The sequence below is a fragment of the Malassezia japonica genome, chromosome 5 (genome assembly GCF_029542785.1).
Source record: "Malassezia japonica chromosome 5, complete sequence".
NCBI classification, from domain to species: domain Eukaryota; kingdom Fungi; phylum Basidiomycota; class Malasseziomycetes; order Malasseziales; family Malasseziaceae; genus Malassezia; species Malassezia japonica.
In genome coordinates, this window is record NC_083374.1 from 147,714 (window position 1) to 168,234 (window position 20,521).

The 20,521-nt window shown below is 67.2% G+C and overlaps 12 protein-coding genes and 1 non-coding gene across 13 annotated transcripts; 9 read left to right on the forward strand and 4 right to left on the reverse strand.

Moving 5' to 3' along the window:
• Positions 1–5: 5 nt before the first annotated feature.
• Positions 6–1,218, reverse strand: GYP8 (GTPase-activating protein gyp8; the record flags this gene model as incomplete). The annotated part of the gene is made up of 2 exons (XM_060266795.1): positions 6–1,122; positions 1,145–1,218. 2 exons carry the CDS (start codon positions 1,216–1,218, stop codon positions 6–8), a joined length of 1,191 nt encoding a protein of 396 aa, XP_060122778.1.
• Positions 1,219–1,298: 80 nt separating this feature from the next.
• RHB1 (GTP-binding protein) lies at positions 1,299–1,943 on the forward strand (the record flags this gene model as incomplete). Its single annotated transcript, XM_060266796.1, has 4 exons — positions 1,299–1,368; positions 1,391–1,718; positions 1,741–1,829; positions 1,852–1,943. The coding sequence occupies 4 exons, from the start codon at positions 1,299–1,301 to the stop codon at positions 1,941–1,943; spliced, it is 579 nt and encodes a 192-aa protein (XP_060122779.1).
• Positions 1,944–2,143: 200 nt separating this feature from the next.
• Positions 2,144–3,336, forward strand: MJAP1_002864 (uncharacterized protein; the record flags this gene model as incomplete). The annotated part of the gene is made up of 3 exons (XM_060266797.1): positions 2,144–2,763; positions 2,786–3,044; positions 3,067–3,336. The coding sequence occupies 3 exons, from the start codon at positions 2,144–2,146 to the stop codon at positions 3,334–3,336; spliced, it is 1,149 nt and encodes a 382-aa protein (XP_060122780.1).
• A 53-nt stretch (positions 3,337–3,389) lies between these two features.
• Positions 3,390–5,242, forward strand: MJAP1_002865 (uncharacterized protein; the record flags this gene model as incomplete). Its single annotated transcript, XM_060266798.1, has 3 exons — positions 3,390–4,138; positions 4,238–5,208; positions 5,238–5,242. The coding sequence occupies 3 exons, from the start codon at positions 3,390–3,392 to the stop codon at positions 5,240–5,242; spliced, it is 1,725 nt and encodes a 574-aa protein (XP_060122781.1).
• A 71-nt stretch (positions 5,243–5,313) lies between these two features.
• On the reverse strand, positions 5,314–7,419 carry SPC98 (Microtubule-nucleating Tub4p (gamma-tubulin) complex component; the record flags this gene model as incomplete). The annotated part of the gene is made up of 1 exon (XM_060266799.1): positions 5,314–7,419. The coding sequence occupies one exon, from the start codon at positions 7,417–7,419 to the stop codon at positions 5,314–5,316; it is 2,106 nt and encodes a 701-aa protein (XP_060122782.1).
• A 64-nt stretch (positions 7,420–7,483) lies between these two features.
• Positions 7,484–10,010, forward strand: MJAP1_002867 (ubiquitinyl hydrolase 1; the record flags this gene model as incomplete). The annotated part of the gene is made up of 4 exons (XM_060266800.1): positions 7,484–7,779; positions 7,842–7,899; positions 7,922–7,942; positions 7,965–10,010. The coding sequence occupies 4 exons, from the start codon at positions 7,484–7,486 to the stop codon at positions 10,008–10,010; spliced, it is 2,421 nt and encodes an 806-aa protein (XP_060122783.1).
• A 15-nt stretch (positions 10,011–10,025) lies between these two features.
• Positions 10,026–11,507, reverse strand: MJAP1_002868 (uncharacterized protein; the record flags this gene model as incomplete). The annotated part of the gene is made up of 1 exon (XM_060266801.1): positions 10,026–11,507. The coding sequence occupies one exon, from the start codon at positions 11,505–11,507 to the stop codon at positions 10,026–10,028; it is 1,482 nt and encodes a 493-aa protein (XP_060122784.1).
• Positions 11,508–11,846: 339 nt separating this feature from the next.
• On the forward strand, positions 11,847–12,509 carry MJAP1_002869 (uncharacterized protein; the record flags this gene model as incomplete). Its single annotated transcript, XM_060266802.1, has 1 exon — positions 11,847–12,509. One exon carries the CDS (start codon positions 11,847–11,849, stop codon positions 12,507–12,509), a length of 663 nt encoding a protein of 220 aa, XP_060122785.1.
• A 159-nt stretch (positions 12,510–12,668) lies between these two features.
• On the forward strand, positions 12,669–12,750 carry MJAP1_002870. The gene has a single exon. It is a non-coding gene; the product is annotated as a tRNA-Gly (tRNA).
• A 96-nt stretch (positions 12,751–12,846) lies between these two features.
• mcm7 (DNA helicase) lies at positions 12,847–15,318 on the forward strand (the record flags this gene model as incomplete). The annotated part of the gene is made up of 1 exon (XM_060266803.1): positions 12,847–15,318. The coding sequence occupies one exon, from the start codon at positions 12,847–12,849 to the stop codon at positions 15,316–15,318; it is 2,472 nt and encodes an 823-aa protein (XP_060122786.1).
• Positions 15,319–15,330: 12 nt separating this feature from the next.
• Positions 15,331–17,163, reverse strand: MJAP1_002872 (uncharacterized protein; the record flags this gene model as incomplete). The annotated part of the gene is made up of 1 exon (XM_060266804.1): positions 15,331–17,163. One exon carries the CDS (start codon positions 17,161–17,163, stop codon positions 15,331–15,333), a length of 1,833 nt encoding a protein of 610 aa, XP_060122787.1.
• Positions 17,164–17,217: 54 nt separating this feature from the next.
• MJAP1_002873 (superoxide dismutase) lies at positions 17,218–18,114 on the forward strand (the record flags this gene model as incomplete). Its single annotated transcript, XM_060266805.1, has 1 exon — positions 17,218–18,114. One exon carries the CDS (start codon positions 17,218–17,220, stop codon positions 18,112–18,114), a length of 897 nt encoding a protein of 298 aa, XP_060122788.1.
• A 318-nt stretch (positions 18,115–18,432) lies between these two features.
• MJAP1_002874 (uncharacterized protein) lies at positions 18,433–20,465 on the forward strand (the record flags this gene model as incomplete). The annotated part of the gene is made up of 2 exons (XM_060266806.1): positions 18,433–19,142; positions 19,163–20,465. 2 exons carry the CDS (start codon positions 18,433–18,435, stop codon positions 20,463–20,465), a joined length of 2,013 nt encoding a protein of 670 aa, XP_060122789.1.
• Positions 20,466–20,521: the final 56 nt, after the last annotated feature.

Genomic DNA, 20,521 nt, shown 5'->3' on the forward strand with positions numbered 1-20,521 from the left:
CTAAACTACGGGGGGAGGCGCAGCGCGAGGAGCACCGACAGGAGACTGCCGCCGAGCAGCAGCGAGAGCGAGGAGAGGAAAAAGAGGGGGTGCGGATGCCGCCGCGCGAGGTGGGGGAGGAGGCGGCGCAGCACGAGCGCGCGGGGGACGCGCGCGACGCGCGCGCTCTGCTTTTCGGCCCACACGTCGGGCACTTGGGGCGTCATTTCAATGTCCAACACCAGCGCACTGGCGGGCAGCGCCGCGATCTCGAGCGCGCGCGCATCCGTAGACATGTGGGGTGTCTCGGTAAAGAGCACACTGCAGCTCGCAAGGATCCTCGGCGCGTGCACGGCGGGGCACGCGAGGGGGTAGGCGCGCTGCAGCGCATCGGCGGCCGCGAGCACCTCGTGCCGCGACGCGTCCGTGTCCAGTGGGGGGACCTTGGCAAGGGTGTGGTGCAGCTGCGCCATGTCCATCGCCTCGATCTCGCCGTGCGCCGCGTCGGCCACGGCCTCTTTGTGCTGGAGGAGGAGCACGGCGCTTATGTACAGAATGCTCCCGGGGCCGTGCGTAAAGACGTAGTCGAGGATGCACTGTGCGCTGTGCACGTCGGCGATTTCGTGCGTGAGCAGTGTGAGGACCCACGAGAGGGCGACGACCATCTGCGACGGCATAAACGCGCGCTCAAGCGCAAGCGCATAGGGCAGGTCGGCCGCACGCAAGACTTTCCGCACAATCTTTAGCTGGCCGAGCACCGGCTCGAGGTTGGCGGCCATCGCGTCGCGCACGACGTGCAGTGCAATGCAGTCGACAGCGAGCTGCGCGGTCGTCGCGGTGCGGTCGTCGGGCCACACGCCCTCGCCCTCGTCCCCAGAGAGCGTCAGGAGGACGACCGAGGCGAGGTCGTGAAAGCCTTGGTAGTAGTGCAGTGCGGGGTACCTGCGCAGCGTCCCGCAGACGACCGCATGTAGCTGTACACGCCGCCGCTCGCGGTCGTGCACGTCGTACATGGAAAAGCTGCGCTTGACGTCCAGCGCGACCTGCCCCTCGTCTCGGTGCGCTGCGAGCGCAGCTCGGCTCGGCAGCATCGCCTGGGGGCACGTCTCGGGCGTGTCGCACGCAGCGCCCAGCAGCGCGAGCCTGCATTAGCCAAAGCACCTACCATGCATCCCTACGTCGCACGCCCGCCGCGTCCCAGCCGCCGTGCGCCGCGGCCTGCGCCGCCCATTCCGCCATGGTAACCGTGCGCGCGTCGCGGGCAAGTGGAGGCGGCCTAGGAGGCTGCTGCGCTCGGGACGCCTTGTCTCCCCTCCCCCATGGCGTCGAACAGTGCGCAGAACCTGCGCAAGAAGCGAAAGATTGCCGTGCTTGGCTCGCGGTCCGTGGGTGCGTATTCTTTCTAATGCAGGCAAATCTTCGTTGGTCGTGCGCTTTGTCGAGGATGCGTTTGTCGACTCGTACTACCCCACGATTGAGAATGTGTTTGAAAAGACGATCAAGTACAAAGGCCAAGAGTTCTACTGCGACATTGTCGACACGGCCGGGCAGGACGAGTACTCGATTTTGAACTCGAAGCATGCGATCGGTATCCACGGCTACGTGCTCGTGTACTCGATCGCGTCGCGGGCCTCGTTCGAGATGATCCAGACGGTCTACGACAAGATCCTCAACTACACTGGCACGGCGACCATCCCGTGCGTGCTCGTGGGCCAGAAGAGCGATCTGCACGCGCAGCGGTACGTATCGCGACTTATGCAGCCAAGTGCCCGAGGCCGAGGGCAAGGAGCTCGCGCAGCAGCTCAAGTGCGGCTGGGTCGAGACCAGTGCGCGGCACAATACCAACGTCGGTGCGTGTTTCTGCTAATGTAGCCAAGGTGTTTGAGTTGATGATTGGTGAGATCGAAAAGTCGTCAAGCCCGACCGGCGCCGAGCCTCAGCCGAGCAAGTGCTGTGTTATGTAGTGGGTAGCTTTGCTTGTTGCCGCATGATTTGGGTGGGCGTGCCGTGCGACACGCTCGCGCAATGCGATACGCACGCACAATGCGACACGCTCGCACAATGCGGTACGCGACGCTGCGCCACGACACGCGGCCGACACGCGACCGACACGAGCACCACCTCCCATCGGGGAGCCCGTGCGCCTTAGTCAGAATTTTCGACGATGTCTCTGGAAAACAGCCTGCCGACGCCGCCCGCCAAGGGCAACGTCTCGTACGTGCTGCAAGAGATCGAAAAGACCGTGTTTGAGGACCGCCCCGTGGCCGAGCTGCAGCCGAACGAGGTGCGCGTCAACATCCGCCAGACCGGTCTGTGCGGCTCCGACTGCCACTACAAGTCGCACGGGCGCATTGGCGACTTTATCCTGCGCGCGCCGATGGTGCTCGGCCACGAGTCGTCCGGCATCGTCACGGCCGTCGGCGCGGCGGTGACCGACCGCAAGGTCGGCGACCGCGTCGCGCTCGAGCCCGGCGTGCCGTGCTGTGCGTGTGCGCGCTGCCTGGCGGGCGACTACAACCAATGCGAGAAGCTGGTGTTTGCCGCCACGCCGCCGTACGACGGCACGCTCGCGACGTACTACAACCTGCACGCGGCGTTTGCGCACCCCATACCCGACGCAATGTCCCTCGAGGCCGCGTCGCTGATGGAGCCGCTCAGCGTCGCGGTCCACGCGGCGGTGTCGCGCGGCGGCGTGCGTGCGCTCGAGAACGTGCTCGTCTTTGGCGCAGGACCGGTCGGCCTGCTCGCCGCGGCGGTCGCGCGGGCCTACGGCGCTAAGCGCGTGTACGTACCCCTACTCACCCAGCGTGTCTGTCGACATTGTCGACGAAAAGCTCGCGTTTGCGCAGGAGTTCTGTGCGACGTCGACCTTTAAGCCCTCGCCGCCCCACGCGAACGAGGCCGGGATGGAGTGCTCGCGCCGCAACGCGCGCGAGCTCATCGACTCGCTCGGCGAGGACGTCGCGGCGAACGATGGCTTCGACCTGGCGCTGGAGGCGACCGGCGCGCAGTCGTGCATGCAGACCGCGTGCTTCGCCACACGTCCGCTCGGCCGCATCGTCTCGGTACGTCGCACTACTAACCCAGATCGGCATGGGCAACCCCGAGATCGTGCTGCCGATCACCTACATCCTGGTGCGCGAGGTGCAGCTCCTCGGCTCGTTCCGCTACGCGGCCGGCGACTACGACAAGTCGATCGCGCTCGCGGCGACCGGCAAGGTCGACGTGACGCGCCTCGTTACGCACCGCTACCTCTTCCACGACGCGGACAAGGCCTTTGAGGCGACCGCGCGCGGCAAGGGCGAGGACGGCAAGTCGTGCATCAAGGTGCAGATCTGCCAGGGCGCGGCCAAGTAGAAAAGGCAGAATGGTGGAGGTTCTTCTGCATGCATCGATGCGTCGTGCGTGCGATGGGGGCCGCGGCGGGGCGTGCATACGCACGCCCCGCCGCGCGCCCCTTGACGCAGCATGCCGCGCCGGTGGGGCGGCAGCGCAGCGAGCGCCTCGCGACGCTCTACGGCGCGCTCGCGCGGGCCGAGCCGGCGGCCGTCTATGACGCATTTCTGGGCGTCGAGGAGGCCAAGACGCCGCTCGCCGCCGCCGAGTACCGCCATATCCTGCAGGTGCTGCTCGAGGCACAGCCGACCACGCGCCAGACCACCGACCAGATCCTTGTGCTGGTCGAGCACGTAAAGCGCGCACAACGCATGTATGCGCAGGCCACGTCGCCCAACGATGTGCTGGTGCGCGATGAGCTGACTGCGCTTTTGCAGGATGCCTACCTGTGGAACACGCTGCTGTCGAGCGCGCGTGGGCGGCAGCGGCGGACGCCGCCGAGTTTGCTGCTCGAGCTACTCGATCTGTTTATTGCCGCCGAGCAGAGTGCAGGGGGAGGGCGCGGGACAAGGAAAGAAGGGGAGGAGGATGGGCTCCAGGCCCTTTACCGTGCAGGGATATCGAATGCAGGGGTGCCGAGCGACGTGCCGAGTGACGTGCCGAGTGACGTGCCGAGCGACGTGCCGAGTGACGTACGGAGCGACGTGCCGAGCGACGTGCCGAGCGATCTACCAAGGGCAATGCCAAGCGACGCGCCAAATACCATGCCAGGCGGCGCGCCAAGCCCCGACTCGACGAGCACCGCCCCTTTCACCACCGAAACGTCTGTCACGGTCCCATTGCATTCGGATGGGAAATGCAGCCCATCCGATGCCAGTCTCCACGCATCCCCCTCCCCCACCTCGCGTCCCCCTTTTCCCAGCACCGTCTCGTTCAATATCCTGCTGCATGCCATTGCACGCAGCGCCTCTGGCGCGCCGAACCGCCAACAAAAGCCCTTGTCGTCTCTCGCCGCCGTCCGCCGCGAGCTCGCGGCGGGGCGCTATACCCGCGCCGACGCCATCTCCTTCTTTCGCCTCGTCTGGCGCCGCCTGTGCGAGGCCGGCACGCCGTCGGCCGCCTCGTGGGCGATCCGTGCCCTGTTCTTTGCGCAGCTCGAGCACGAGCAAGGCATGCACGACTGCATGCGGGCGATGGTCGCTGCCGGCGCATGCTCGACGGCCTCGGTGAATACGGCGCTCGGTGCGTACGCCGCGCGGCACCGCGATGCGTCGGCGGACCTGTGCGCCGTGTACGAGGCGCTGCGCTACAACCAGCTTCTCGACGAGCTGCGGCGTGTCGGCCATGCTGCGCGCCCCCCCGCGCAGTCCGATCCGGCGGTGCGGCGCGTGCTTGGCGTCGACGCCGTCCCCCCCGACGTGCTGCCCGACCGCGCGACGTACGCGCTGCTAGTGCGCCTGCTTACCCAGCGCGGCGACCTGAGCGGCGCGCTGCGTGTGCTGCACGACATGGTCGTCACGCCGAGCGCGCCTCCTACGACCTCCCTCCCCCGCCCGTACGTATCGCTGGGCGAGTCGGATGCCCATGGCATGGCGCCGAGTGTCGACGTGTACCATGCGTTCTTTTCCGCCTTTGCCAAGTACGGCGTGCCGGCCGACGTGCGGCAGCGCGGCGCGGCGCCGCACGAGTGGGAGTGGGCCGCCCCCGACACGCTCTGGAACGTGCACACGCTCGCCGAGCTCTTTGAGGGCTACCTGCGTGTGGACCCCCTTCATACCCCCCCCCGGCGCTCGCGGCGGCGGCCGAGCCAGGCGCCTGCGCCCACGCCGCACCAGCTGTACCAGGTGCTGCTTGCGCTGCAGCGCGTCGGCCACGGGCACCACGCGTGGGTCTGTGCGCAGTGGCGGCGGCTTGTCGCCAAGTTTGACGACCCGAGCCACTGGTACGACTTTCGCGTGGATGCGCGGCTTGCGGCGAGTCTCGCGGCGCTTGGGTGTCCTATTTCGTAGTGCGCGTCGCGTCGTCGCGGCCGCGGCGGTAGTATACATTAAAGTTCCAGCGGCGTGCCAGGTCGCGCACCGTCAGGTTCGGGTGCCGCTCGAGCACGCTGATCATGGCCGGCATGCGCTCGGCGAACGTGGCGTGCGCCGTGTCCAGGCGCTCGGTCGCGTTGCGCAACGTGCGCTCCGCCGACTCGAGCGTGCCCAGGTCCGAGGCGAGGCGCTCCATCTCTTTCGCGGCGTAGTACGTCAGCTCGCCGAGTGCCGCGCAGTACGCAAGCACCGTGTCGAGCTGCGCACGTACCTCGTCGGCGAGCTGCTCGGCGTGCGAGCGCTTGCCGCCGCGCAGGAGCGCGTTCGAGATGAGCGTATGGAGGTAGGTGCGGTGCGTCTCGATGAGCTGGTCGAGGTCGCCCGGGTGCTGCGTAAAGGCCTGCTCGAGCGCGTGCCACGAATAGGCAATCACCTCGAGCTGGTTGAAGCCCTGCAGCTGGCGCACAAAGTGGATCATCTCGCTCAGGCGCACATTCGCGCGCTGGAGCAAGGCAAAGAGCCGCGCGCGGGGCCCGAGGTGCTCGTCGCGCAGCACGCGGTTCTGTGCGTCGAGCACGTCCGCCCACGCCGCATCCACCGCGGTCTCGGCGCGCTTAATCTTCCACAGGTAGTTGAACAGGATCTGGTAGCCGGCCATGGCGCTCGCGTCGAGCACCGCGCTGACCGGCGACTCGACGCGGTACTCGAGCGTAAAGGTGTCCCAGCCCGTGTCCCCTTGCGAGAACTCGAGCGAGCGCGCGTCGAGGCGGCGCAGGATATCGGGATCGTCAAACTGCGCGTTCGATGCGCGGATCGCCGTCTCGAGCGCGGCAGAGAGGTTGTGCTGGTAGATCGTGTGCGCGGGCCGCGCGAGGCTCGGGCCGAGCGACGCCATGAGCGCGTCGGCAAAGTCGCCCTTGGTGAGCATCAGGTACTCTTTGAGCGCACGCAGGTGCTCCCAGAGGCGGAACTTGTGCAAAAAGGTGTGCACCAAGCGCTCGTTTGCCGCGTCGTACACCGCGTCGATCGCGTGCTCGAGGCCGGTCATGTCCGAGTACCGCAGCGTCCGCTCGTGGTTCGTCGACTGGAGCGACGCGTGCATCGCCGCCCACTCGCTCTCGCCGCAGCTGCAGCGGATAAAGTTGAGCGAGCGCCCGGTCGAGAAAATCTTGCGCGCAAAGTGCTCGCTCAGGAAACTCGGCAGCTGGTCGCTGCGCAGCACAAACTTGCTATGCCACACGTCGGCGGCGTTTGTCTGCTCGTCCGCCGCCGCCTCGTCCGCGGGCCGCGCGCGGCGCACCGGCTCGGGGTGCTGCAGCGCGATAAAGAACTCGCCCGAGGGGTCGTCGAGCTCGCCATCGTAGATCCAGCGAGACAGGCACCGGAAAAAGGGGCGCGAGACGTGGTCGAGGAGCGTCGAGGTAAACTGGCGGATGAACGGATCGCCGGTCAGCGTGTACGCGTGGATCGTCGAGACGAGCGCACCGCCGTGCACGCCGCGGCACGACTCGACGATCGTGCTCATCATGCGCATGCGCAGCAGCGGCTCGCGCGTCTGCTGCACGAGCCCTTGCAGGGTCAGCGGCTGCGCCTCGCCGCCCTCCGTCAGCACCGTCCACTGCGTCTCGAGCGCGGCGACCATCGCATAGTACTCAGTGAGCTCAGACGCGAGAAAGTGGCACAGGCTCTGCGTAATGAGGCGTGTCTCGCTCGCCTGCGCGTGTGCGTCGACAAAGTCGCGCACGCGCACATAGAGCTGGCCGAGCTCGGCGAGGCGGTGGATGCGGTCCTGCACCGGCGCAGGAATCGTCCCACAGCCCTCGTCAAACTCGAGGCGCAACACCTGCTGGCCCGCACTGTGCGCCAGCGCGCCGTCGTCGCGCGCCGCCTGCCACTCGGTGCGCAGATGCACATGACTGCCGCTGATGCCTTGCAGCAGGTAGAGCACGTCGCGCAGCAACGCCTGCTCGGGCACATGCGATTGTCCTTCCTTGGCACGCAGTCGCTCGAGCAGCGCCGCGCGGGGGACGCGCTCGCCAGGCTGCACGTCGCGCACCCGCACCACCTGCATGGTTGTTTGGGCTCGCGTTGGTATTTCCCCAATCCCATCGGGCCTCCACTACCTCCACTCCGCGATGGGCCTCGCGACCCGAGGCCGCGATGGCCACGGCACGCATACGAACCGGCTTACGGTGCCGACGAACCAGATCAGTTTCTTGGGCGATCCCGCGCCACAGAGTGCGGCGGTGCATGCGCCGGTGCGCCTTCCCGCGAGTCCGGAGGAGCTCGATGCACACCTGCACTCGCTGCGGGACGAGCTTAAGTTTTCGAGTGCGATTCCGGTGGGCCAGTGGATCCGCAAGGCGGATCTGTTGAAACGGCAGGCCGACCAGCATCACACGGCTGGGGATCTCGAGGAACAGTACAAATGGTACGTTGTTTTGCTCACACAGCCTATCAAAATGCGCACGGTACGCCGGTTTCCTGACGCAGCATCCTCGTCGACCTCATTCCGAACGAGCACACGGGGTACGCACGCCTCGACAAAGAGGTACGTCGCGCGACTGACACAGGCAAAAGCACGGGTACAGCGCGTACGTGGCTCGACTTACGCAGAACGCCGACACGATCCAGAATCTCGTCTCGCTCACACGCGACACGCTGCGCGAGGTGCGCGAAGACGCCATGGAGGAGCGGGGGCCCGTGTCGCCGCAGTCGGCGTCGCGGGGGGCACCGGCGCGCCCGTCGCTGCGCACCGCAGAGAGCCCCCCCAAGGCGGACCAGCGCTCGCCGGGGACGAAACGCGTCTCGTTTGCGACAGAGGAAGAGGCAGCGGCGCCGTCGCCGACACGCAAAGGACTACGCGGCGTCCTCTCCTTCTCTGGGCGCAGGCGCAACAATGACGAGGCAGAGCCGGGGCCGAGCGCATGGCCGTGGGGGCGCACGGCACAGCAGGCGCCCAAGGCGAAGCCCAGCCGCTTTTCGCTCGCACCACGCACGCCGGACGCGGCAGAGGCGCAGGCGAGCGTGCCGCCCGCTGCCGACGAAAAGAAGCTCAAGCCCAAGACGAGCCGCTCGTTGCTGACGGCGCGCGCGCCGGCCGATACGCCGCTCTGTGACAAGACCGTCGAAGAGCGGGCCGGCGTGGACCACCATGCCGACGAGAAGCCCGCCGACGACCACGGCACAAAAGACACGGCGAGCGAGGCACGTCTGTCGGCTCCGGAAAGCGAGACGAGCCCGCTCAGAGACGAGACGAGTCCATTGGCACGAGACGCGAACTCGCTCGGCAGGGTGTCCAGCCCGCTCGGCACGGAGCCTGCACTGCTCGACAAGCAGAGGGAGCGCAGGGAGCGCAAGGAGCGCAAGGAGCGCAAGGAGCGCAAGGAGCGCAAGGAACGCAAAGAGCCGCGCGAGCCGCGCGAGCCTCGAGAGCGCAAGGAGCGCAAGGAGCCGCGCGAGCGCAAGGAGCCCCGAGAGCGGCACAAGCGCCCCGAAAAAGACGTGCCGCCGCAGCTCGCCCCCCTCGAGCTGCCGACGTCGCCCATCGCGATCCCGATGCCGAAGGACTCGCCGAGCAAGCACGCACTCGCATCGCCGCACCGCCTGACGGGCCCCGAGGAAAAGAGCCTCGTGAGCCCGCTGGCCAAGTCGGCGAAAGGGCCCCGTCCGCTCGAGGCCAAGCCTCTTGCTCCCATGGCGATGCCTGCATCGCTTGTCGCGGTGCCTGAGCGCGCGCCCGACCTATACACGGCCGTGTCGCAGCACATGTCGCCGCATCAGCAACAGCAAGGCTTTGTCCCAACGGCCGATGCGCAGGCCAAGTCGCAAGAGGCCGTAGCGCGCCTGCTCGGCTCGGATCCGCCCCGCACGCTCGACATGCGCCTGCGCGATGCTGCCGCGTCGATCGTGCGTACGCCGTCGCCCCTCTCGCGCCCCCAGCGCCCCCCCGGCCCACGGAGCACGGCGACAAAAGGGCGCTGGGGCGCGCTCTTTTCCTCCAGCCAGCCCCCCCTGCCGAAGGAGGAGCTGCCGGGGGCGGCGGAGCATGCGGTGCTCACGACCGGCACGCCCGCCTCGGCGGTGCCCGCGACCGAGGCCGGCGCGAAGCTGCGGCAGGTCGTCCTGCCGACGGCCCTTATCACCACTTTCCTCGCGCATGCTGAGCCCAACACCCGCGCGGACCGCGAGACGTGCGGCCTTTTGCTAGGGAGCGAGCGCGAGGGCGCACTGCACGTCACCGACCTCGTGCTCCCTGCCCAGACCGGCACGAGCGACTCGTGCACGGCCGGGAGCGAGGAAGAGACGACCGCGCTGCAGATTGAGCGTGGCCTAATGACCCTCGGCTGGATCCACACGCACCCGTCGCAGAGCTGCTTCCTCTCCTCGCTCGATCTGCACACCCAGGCGGGCTACCAGGCGCTGCTCGACGAGGCCATCGCCGTGGTCTGTGCGCCGCAGCACCAGCCTGATCTGGGCATCTTTCGGCTGACGAATCCGCCGGGCCTCCGGTACATTCTGCAGTGCACGCAGCCTGCGCCGTTCCACGCGCATGTGGCCGCGGCGGATGAGGACCTGCCGCTGTACACCGATGCGACGCACGGACATGTCAAGCTGGATAGCGGCGCGGGCGCCACGGTGGTCATTCACGACCTGCGCTAGCTATGTACAGATACCCTAGTTCGCACGACGCATCCACGCTTGGTAGCAGTCCAAGTCGCACGGCGCGCCGTCCGGCCCCTGAAAGACCGGCGCGTCGTGCAGCGGCGCGCGGCAGCGCGTGCAGACGAAGCAGTCAGGGTGCCAGTCTGCGCGCAGCGCACGCACCACGTCGTGCTCAATCGGCAGGCGGCACGCCTTGCACTTGGGCTTGTGCAGCCGCGTGTGGCACTTTTCGCAGTAGGGGTGCGCACCCTGTACAAAGAACGGCTTGCCGGCGTACCCCTCGTCGGTATCGACGCTCGCGTCAGGCTTGGGCGACGGCAAATCCTTGGGATCCAGGAATGGATCGCCGCAGCTCGCGCAGAAAAAGTGCAGCTCGTGGTACGAGCGCTCGCCGAGCTGCGCGTCGTCGATCGTGACGAACCGCTCCTCGACAATCGGCGTCTGGCAGTGGAAGCAGCGGCGCGCAAAGAGCTCGTGAAAATCGAGGTGGCAGTACGGACGGCCGTCGTGCTCGTAGAACGAGACGTGCTCAAGCGGCGTCGTGCACTGCGCACAGACAAAGCACCGCGCGTGCCACGCATGGTTCATTGCATGCACCATCGCACCGCCGATCCACTTGTCACAGCCGTGGCACGTCTGGTGGATGCCAGCCGACACGCGCACCCCGGCACGGTCCGCGGCCGAGGTACGCGACGCACGCTGCGCATGCGGAACAGAGATATCGTCAAAGGAGACCGTCGCATCGTGTGCCTCGCTGGGGTCCATCATGGCGTCGGTCATGACCTCGCCATCAATCATAATCATCGGCACAGGAGGACCGCCGGGGATTGCGGGGGTCATGGGATAGGGACGCATAGAGCGCACAGGCGACGGCGTACGTGCAATGCGGGGGATATTCGCCTCGGGCGTCCGGCAGCGTGTCGGCGTCTCGGGGCGGTCGGGGTGCAGCGACTCGAGCGGCGTCGTGGGACGCGGCTCGGGCGTGCGCGACGGCGGCGGGGGCGTGCGCGGGGGCGTCGCAGGTGGCCGCGCACCGCGCGGCGATACAGGCCGCTCGCTCACGGGTGTCGTCGGCCGCTCGCCTACGGGCGTCACCGGCCGTCGGGGCGAGTCGCTAAACACGTCGTCCGACGGCATCGGACGGCCGCCTTTGAGCGGCGACGCCGCACGCGCAATGACCGGAACAGGCGCCTGCGGTGTCACGGGCCGCGGCGGTACGCGCCTCGCAAGCGGACTCTCGCGGCCAGCGCGGATCGCATGCATGCTTTGAGGACTCGGCAACGGACGCCCCTGCTCGACGCTCGGCAGCGGGCGGGGGCTGCTGCGTCCCGTGTGTGGCGAAAAGGGCGTCACACGCACCGGGGTCATTCCCGCCGTGCGCACGAGCTGCGGCGCGGTGCTGCTCTCTGAGAGCTCGTCGCGATTCTCCCAGCGCCGTTCGCTGAGCGGGGTCGGCGGCGCGGGCAGCGGCCGCCCCTTTTCGGGCGTATCCATCCTGCGTCGCTGCCCCATGCGCGACGGCGATCCAAGCTCCATGAGCTCTTCCGCGCGTTTCCGGAGGCTCTCGCTCTTGCTCAGGGGTGTTGCCGGCCGGCTGCGGGTCGGGCTGGGGGTGCTGGGCTTTGGGGGAACAGGCGGGGGCGTCTCTACACCCCCCCTAAACACCTCATATGCGCTCGGAGAAGCGCACACGCCACCCAGCGGCCTGGGAAGCGGGCGCTGCCGCACCGATGGCCCCGGCGCACTCGGCTGCATCACGCCAAAACGCTCGCGAGCCGCCGACGCGTCCAGGCGAAGATCACGTGATTTCCACCGAACTTCCTTCTCCTGACGATGGTGGGCAGCGGAAGTGTGCGTGCGTTGCGTGCCGCTGCGCCGAGCGCGCGCGCGTTTAGCACAAGCAGCGTTACGAGTCTGTCGCGCCGTGCGAACCGATTGAATAAGCGCAAGAAAGACGAGGCGCTCCACCAGGCCGTCTCGCTCTACCACCTCACCCCCAGCTTCTTCCCGCTGGCCCCTGCTGAGAAGGACGCCGAGCTGGGCGATGCGGTGACGGAAAGCATTCTTGGCCAGTTCTATGGCGAGCGCGATGGCCGGCCTTTTGTGCAGTTCGCCACGACGTCGGAGCTCTTGCACCAGCACAACCAAGATGTGCAGACCGGCCGCAAGGACACGCTCGGCGAGCTCGATATGTACGATACCCTGCGCATCCAGCACACGCTCGCGTCGGACGTCTCTGGACGTCCGCAGGCGTCTGCGGAGCCGGCCGAGGGGCCGGTGCGTGTGCGCCAGCACTTTGTGCACCAGCCGAGCGCATACACGACGCGCCGCGCGCGCGATGCGGCGGGACACGGCGACCTATACAGCAACGAGGAGATGTCGACGCGCAGTGCGCAGGTCCGCGACGCGCTCTTTGGCACCGTCGCCGGCGAGCTGCCCGGCCTCGACGTGGTGCGCGAGCGCGAGCGCAAGTGGCAGGGCGACGAGGAGAAGTAGAGATGCCAAAAAATGTTTTATCGAGACGTGCGTGAGCCTGTGGTGCGGTGTGGTATCATGGTGTCGTGGTGTCGTGGTGCGCCGAGCCAGTGCTGGGCTTGGCCGCCCCCCGTAGTATCCCGTTATCTAGCCACTCTCACCTCTTTGCTTCCATCGGTTGCGCCAATGGTTTAGTGGTAAAATACAGCTTTGCCATCCCAAAGATGTAGCTGTGCCGGGGGTTCGATTCCCCCTTGGCGCACATTTTTTATTTCGCACGCATACCGATGGCCACGTGGCATCGCGCGCCGCGTCGCAGGGGTCGCGAGCGCCTTCGACGCCGACGAGGGCAGCCAGGATGAGCACGAGCACAACAGGCCCCATCCTGCCTGTGGTAAACATTAACGTAAATTACGATGAAGAACGTGAGAAGATTGCCGACTTTATCGAGCACTTCAAGGCGCCTGCGTCTACGATCCCGTCGCTGTCCCACGTCGGCCCCCAGCGGACGAGCGGCGACGAGGCGCCGGCGCAGCTGATTGAGCGTGAGCTGGAGGACGAGGGCGAGGATGCGCTCGATGCGACGAATGATACGCTGATGATGGACTCGTTTGACGAGGACCCTTCGCGCCCTGCCGCACGTCGCAGCGGCATTGTGGAAAAGTACATGGTGCAGCTGCAGCGCATCGCGAACCGCGACCAGGAGATGCTTACCATTGAGCTGGATGATGTCGCGCAGTTCAAGAGCTCGTCCGGGCGCTTTACGGGTGCGGCGCTTGTTGCTGCGATCCGTGGCAATGCATGGCACTACCTCGACCTCTTTTACGAGGTGATTGACCGCCTGCTCCCGGACCCCGACCGCGACATTTCCGACAAGGACGATGTGCTGGATGTCATCCGGCACCAGCGCCTGCAGCGCAATGCGCTAAACGAGGAGCAGGAAGAGTCGGCGGGCGACGTCCCCGACGTGTTCCCTCCGAGCCTCTTGCGCCGCTACCGCCTCTACTTCCAGCCGCTGAAGCAGGACGCGCCGATGGCCGTGCGTGATATCCGCGGGACAAACATCGGCAAGCTGCTTACCGTGCGCGGTATTGTGACGCGTATTTCGGACGTCAAGCCGAGCATCCAAGTCGATGCGTACGCGTGCGACATTTGCGGTGCCGAGGTCTTTCAGGAGATCACCGGGCGGCAGTACATGCCGCTCACCTTTTGCACGAGCAAGGTCTGCATGACGAACAAGACGCGTGCGCCGCTCTACCCCCAAGTGCGTGCGAGCAAGTTTGTCGCCTTCCAGGAGGTCAAGATCCAAGAGATGACCGACCAGGTCCCGGTCGGCCACATCCCCCGCTCGATGACGATCCACCTCTATGGCCGTCTTACGCGCAAGCTGAGCCCCGGTGACATTGTCGACATTGGCGGCATCTTTTTACCGCTGCCCTACACAGGTTTCCGCGGGATCCGCGCCGGTCTTTTGACGGATACCTACCTCGACGCGCAGCACATCCGGCAGCTGAAGCGGTCCTACCAGGACCTGGATACCTCGCCGGACATGGAGGCGGAGATCGAGGCGCTGCGTGCGGACCCCTCGCTGTATGCGCGCCTTGCGTCGAGCATTGCGCCCGAGATTTACGGGCACGAGGACGTGAAAAAGGCGCTGCTGCTTCTCCTCGTCGGCGGCTGCAACAAGGCGATGGGCGACGGACTAAAGATCCGTGGCGACATCAACGTGTGTCTGATGGGCGACCCCGGTGTGGCCAAGTCGCAGCTGCTCAAGTACATTGCCAAAGTTGCCCCCCGCGGCCTCTATACGACCGGCCGCGGCTCGTCCGGTGCCGGTCTCACTGCGGCGGTGATGCGCGACCCTGTCACGGACGAGATGGTGCTCGAAGGCGGCGCGCTCGTCCTTGCCGACAACGGCATTGCGTGCATCGACGAGTTTGACAAGATGGAAGAGTCGGACCGCACGGCGATCCACGAGGTGATGGAGCAGCAGACGATCTCCATCTCCAAGGCTGGCATTAATACGACGCTCAACGCGCGGACGTCGATCCTGGCCGCGGCGAATCCGCTGTACGGCCGCTACAACCCCCGTGTGTCGCCCGTGGACAACATCAACTTGCCCGCAGCGCTCTTGTCGCGTTTCGATATCCTGTACCTGATCCTCGACACGCCCTCGCGCGAGGCCGACGAGCGCCTGGCCGAGCACGTCACCTACGTGCACATGCACAGCGCGCCGCCGGTGCAGGACCAGGACGCGGTGCCGCCGCCGGTGCTGCGCCACTTTATCGGCGCCGCGCGCCAGATCAGGCCGACGATCCCCTCGGACGTGGCCGAGTTTATCGTCAGTGCCTATGTCCAGCTGCGTGCGCAGCACAAGCAGGACGAGGAGCGCGAGACGGCGTTTACGTACACCTCTGCGCGTACGCTCCTCGGCGTCGTGCGTCTCGCGCAGGCGCTTGCGCGCCTGCGTTTCGCGACCGAGGTCGAGAACGGCGACGTGGAAGAGGCGCTGCGCCTGATGGACGTGAGCAAGGCCTCGCTCTACACCTCGGGCCGCCGGCGCGGCGAGCTCGGCGACGACCAGAGCCCCGTGTCCAAGATTTTCCGCATCCTGCGCGAGATGGCGCACCAGGCCGGCGCCGAGAGCAGCGACATGCTCGGCCGCCCGCATGCCGGCATGCAGGGCGCGATGGGTGAGCTGCACCTCGGTGCGGTCCGCGACCGCGTGCTGCACAGCGGCTTTGTCGAGGACCAGCTGCAAGAGACGCTGCAAGAGTACGCGTCGCTCGGCGTCATCCAGCAGGTCGGCAACCGCATCGTATTCCTGTAGACACATTCATTACTACTTTTCGAATCCATACGGGGCAAACGTCTGCACAATCCGCTGGCCACTCTGGCTCAGCGCGGTATCGAGGGTGGCGTACGCGACGTGCCACGTCGTCTGCAGCTCGTTGTAAAAGGGCGCGTAGGACGTGCTAAAAGTCGCGGCGTCCGCGCCGACCTCTTTCAGCGCGCCGCGCACGACCTGCGCCTCGCGCACGAGCTGGTTGTCCGCCTCGAGCGCCTGGCGCTCGACGCTGCGGCGCAGCATCTGCAGGCGCTCGTGCGCGTGCAGCAAGGCCTGGACGACGCGCCCAATGTCCTTTTGGACGCTGCCGTACTTGTCCTCAGAGAGCGACGCGTCGACGAGGTGCTCCATCGCGAGCGCCGCCCAGCACACGACCGCGCGGGGCGCCAGGAGCTCCGCGTCGAGGACCAGCGCAGGCGACGGCGCGGCAAACGCAAGGTGCAGCGCCTGGGGGAGCAGCGCGTGCTTCGCGTCGCTGGGAATCAGCGCAAGGAGCGCACGCAGCGCGGCGTGCGCGCCGTACGCGGCGATGCGCACAAACTTGAACAGCGCCGTGTCGGCGGCGGGAGGCGCGGGCGCGGGCGCGGGTGCCTTTTTCTCGGCAGGCGCGGGGGCGGGCGCGTCGGCGAGCGCGCGCCAGACGCTGGGCCGCGACGCGGCGGCTTGGGGCTTGGCCTCCTGCTTGGCCTCCTTCTTTGGCGCCTCTTTCAGGAACGCGTCCAGGCGGTAGATGCACGCGGTGTACACGCCGTTCCACGCGACTGGGCGGCCGTGCAGGCGCTGCACGTCGTCAAAGAGGACGGCGCGCCGCTGCTTGTCGTACATGGCGATGCGTGCAAGCTCGCTGTACGCGTGTGCCACAAAGAACGGGTGCACGTCGTTGAGCCCGCCGAGCAGCGCGGCGTTTGGATCGCGCGCACGCGCCGAGAGCATCGGCAAAGGGTGCGTCCAGTACACGTCAAAGAGCGTGTACACCACCGCAAACAGCGTAAGGAGCAGCAACGCGACAGGAAGCACGGTCGCGAGCATGTGCCACGGGCGAAACACGACGCGGAACGACGGCACAATGTACGGCCGCACGACCGTCTGCACGCCGACGATGCGCAGCACGCTCGCCCAGAACGCGTCGCGCACCAGCACATACACGAGGAACGGCACGGCAAGCACCGGGACAAGGAGCCACGCGTGCGGCACGCGGCGGCCGAGCGTCGAGAGCGTGCGCTCGCGCAGTGTCGTCGGCCTCAGCACAATGTCCGGATCAAAGGCAGGCACGTCCCAGCACGCGCGCGGCGTGCGCCATGCGTCGCTCACCGCGTACAGTGCGCCGGCCCATGCGGCGGTGAAGAGGAGCACGAGGAATGTCTCGTTGATATAGTAGGCCTGGTGCGACTCGACAAACACGGTCGGCGCGATGGCACACCCCCAGCCGTAGGCGTGCGTCGCGGTGCCCGCGTAGAGCATCGCGCCGAGCGCCGCACGCACGCCGTGGCGGAGGGCGCGCCCCCACACCTCTGGCGAGCGCACAACATCGAGCAGATGCCCGCCCCGCGACGACGGCGGCTGCTTCACTATGACCTTGGGTGCCTGGATCATGCGCGTGCGGCGCTCGAGGAGCGTCGGCAAAGCGACCAGCGCCACGAGCGCGACCGTGCCCCCGGCGACGACCGGGCGTGCGAGCGCGCGGACGGAAAATAGCGCAATGCTCAAAAGGATATGAGTCGCGAGCGCCGTAAGGAACAGGATGCGCTCCTGCCGCGAGCGCATCGCCTGCTTCAGCAGGGTGCGGTACGTCGCCCCCGGCGCCGGGGCAGGCATTGCAGGCACCATCCGAGTGGTGTTGGCAAAGCCACGTGGCACCGAAGAAGCCCTTCGTTTTCTGCCATGGCCGGGCGGATGTGGTCTTCGGGCGCGCGCGCGGTGCGCGGTGCGGCGCAGACGCGGCAGCTGCACCAGCTTCCTCCGATGCTTCCTGCGCTGTCGGAGGGGTGCGAGCCTTTCCTGTCGAAGCGCACGACGCAGCTGCTGTGGACGCAGTGGCAGGCGGGTCTCTTGCAGCGCCTCAACGACGAGGTGCAAAGCACGCCGCTCGCTGCCGAGTCGGTCGTCGAGACGGTGATGGGCACCGCGCGCGACCGCGCACAGGTACTTGCATTTAACCATGCGTCGCTGGCGCTGAACAACAGCTTCTTCCTGTCGGGCCTCTTGCCGAAGGACAAGCAGCCGAACAAAGAGTACCCGCAGCCCTCGACGCACACCGGCGTCATTCCCACGTTCTACGGCAAGACGCTCGCGACGGCGATCGCCGACCAGTACGGCTCGCTGCCGCAGTTCAAGCTCGCGTTCGCCGCGGCGGGCATGGGCAGCGTGTCGAACGGATACCTCTGGCTCGTGAAGGACGAGCACGGGCGCCTGGGTATCGTGCCGACGTACGGCGCAGGCACCATCCTCGTGCACCAGCGCCAGCAGACCGGCCCGCGCGACTTGGCGGCGGGCGTGCAGGACGGCCGCACGTCGCCGGACGCCGCGGCCGAGACCGCGCAAAAAGACGAGGCGCCGACGCCGGCGCCGCGTGCGCAGAACCGCTTCGAGAGCCTCGCGCAGAGCTCGGCGTCGGGCGCGATTGGGAACAATGTATACCCGCTGTTCTGCGCCAGCCTGTTTGAGCACGCATGGCTCGGCGACTATGGCTTCTGGGGCAAGGAGCGCTACCTGTCGAACTTTTTCGACTGCATCAACTGGGAGCGCGCCGAGCAGCTCTGGGGCGAAGATCGCATGTAGGCGTAAAAGAGTTTTCCACTAGTGGGGACCAGGGCGTGTCCTGGGCGTGATGCATAGAGGCAGACGGTCGGGCGCCGCTCATCCGCGCAGGCTGTGTGCACTTTGACATGTTTGGTGGCACACCACGGCACTCGCTGTGCTGTGCCACGGGCCACCACCGTGCTGCAACACCGTGCCGCGCCACCGTGCCGCACCACCGCACCGCACCTTGATGCCACGCGCCGCTGCCAGCACAATTCGCGCGCCTCCGCACCGCGACGGGGAATTAATCATATAACCTACACAGCCCCGCTCCTACCTGCTCGCCTTGTTCCTGGCATGACGCGTCCGCAGTGCGAGTCGCCCGTACGCCTTGCGGCGGACTCGGCGCCCACCGCGCACGCGTCAGCGACACCGAGCCGGAGGCCCCCCCCCGGCCGCAGCATCTCGATCGCTACCGACGTCAAGTCGCCGCTGAACCACCGCCATCCGCTCCGTCCGCAGGATGGTGCGGCGCCGGCCCTCGGCCAGAGTCCCCCTGCGCTGGTGCAGCGCGGGAGCCCTGCCCCCGTCTCGCCGAGCGCGAGTTCGACGTGGGCGAACGGCGCGCGGCCGTGGAGTCCGACGCACACTCGCAATCTCGGCCGCGCCGCCGCCTATGCGGCGCAGAGCATTGTCGATGTCGTCGCGCGCTCTCTCTCGCCCACGCTACAGGCGTCCACGCTGTTCGAGTCGCCGACCGTCATGTCGCCGACGCAGATGACGCCGTTCCACGAGCTGATTGACGGCGGCAGCCGCACCGAATCGCCCGAGGCGTTTCTGCATGCCAAGCAGCGCGCCACGGTCTCGAAGCGCACGCGGCGACGCAACACACCCGACCTTCAGCCCCGTACGCAACCCGAGCGCATGCACAGCGTCGACTCGGAGCATGCGGCGGTCCGCATGATCTCGTCCCGGGCACAGACGCCGGCCGAAGAGTACATCGCACGCCACCCCCTGGCCGCGCGGCCGATCCAGCCGCCGAGCGAGCATACCATTTCGATGCACTCGTCGATCGTTGCGCCCCAAGCGCGCCGCGGCGCCGTGTGGCTGCGTGCGCGCCGTGCCCGGCGCCGCGCCGCCCCCGCTGGTCGCGCGAACGGCTGCTGAGCGCGATGCACCAGTTTGGAGCGACGCTGCAGCTGCTTGTGCACCCCCGCGAGCTCGCGGCGTGTGTCTGGCGGCGCGGCGCGGCGCAGGCCCGGTACTGGGACGAGGCCTTCCGCGAGCCAGACACCGGCGCTCGGTGCTGGCACCCGCCGTGGCTCCATGCGTACATCCCCCTGATGATCTGGCTCGGGGTGACGCTCGCGAGCACCGCGATAGTCGTCGTCTTCCACTCGGCCGTCTTTGGCATGCTGGACGCACTGTCTGTCGCGCTGCGGCGCCGCGGCGTCGTGGGCCGCGTCCTGTTTGGCGTGATGATCTTTGTAACGACCTTCCCCCCCTTCCCCCTGTATTCTACCCTGGTCGTCCTGTCGGGCTTTGCGTTCGGCATGTGGCAGGGATTCATGGTGAGCTATGTCGCGGCGCTGCTGGGCGCGCTGACCGTCTTTTCGCTCTCGCGCTCCTTCCTGCACGGCTGGATGACGCGCCTGCTGCGAGCGAGCGGCGGCCTGAGCAAGGTGGTGCGTGCGATCGAGAAGCAGCCGCGGCTCTTGTTCCTGGTGCGCCTCGCGCCCTATCCCTACAACCTGCTCAACACGCTCCTCGCGAGCTCGACGGTGCTGACGCTGCGGACGTACATGCTGTGCACGGCGTGTGCGCTTCCGAAGCTCATGGTGCACACCGCGCTTGGCGCGTCGATCAAGAGCTTTGCGCAGTACCACGCGCCCGCATCGAGCGGCAACATGGGCGTGCTCGTCGCAGAGACACACGAGCCCGAAAAAGAGCGCGCCGAGACCGTGCGCCAGGTGGCCAGCTTTGTGGGTATCGCGCTGTGTATCGGCATCTTTTTCTATATCTACCACGTCACCTCCCGCGCAGTCGACGATCTCGAGGACAAGAGCGAGGGCGAGGCCGCCGCGGAGCTCGACGAACTGCTCGGCACGTCGGAGGAGCTCGAGTCGGACAAGGACGAGGCGCCCTACTCGCCGAGCCAGGCAACGCCGATCGAGCCGACGTGGGTGCACCCCGCGCTGCAGCGGCGCCGCAGTACTCCGCTCTTTGCGCCAGAGAGCGCCGAAGCAAAAGACGTACTCTACGCGCCGAGCGTCTATGCCCCGTCGGAGCTCGGGCGGAGCGCGAGCCTGCACCAGGCGCGGCGGCCGCTGTCGATCGCCGAGCAGATCGACGAGATGGAACGCGCCGCGGAGGCGCATGGATCAAGGTAATAATGTTGGTAGACTACTATCTATAAGCCTTCATCGACGTATCTGAGGCTGATAGC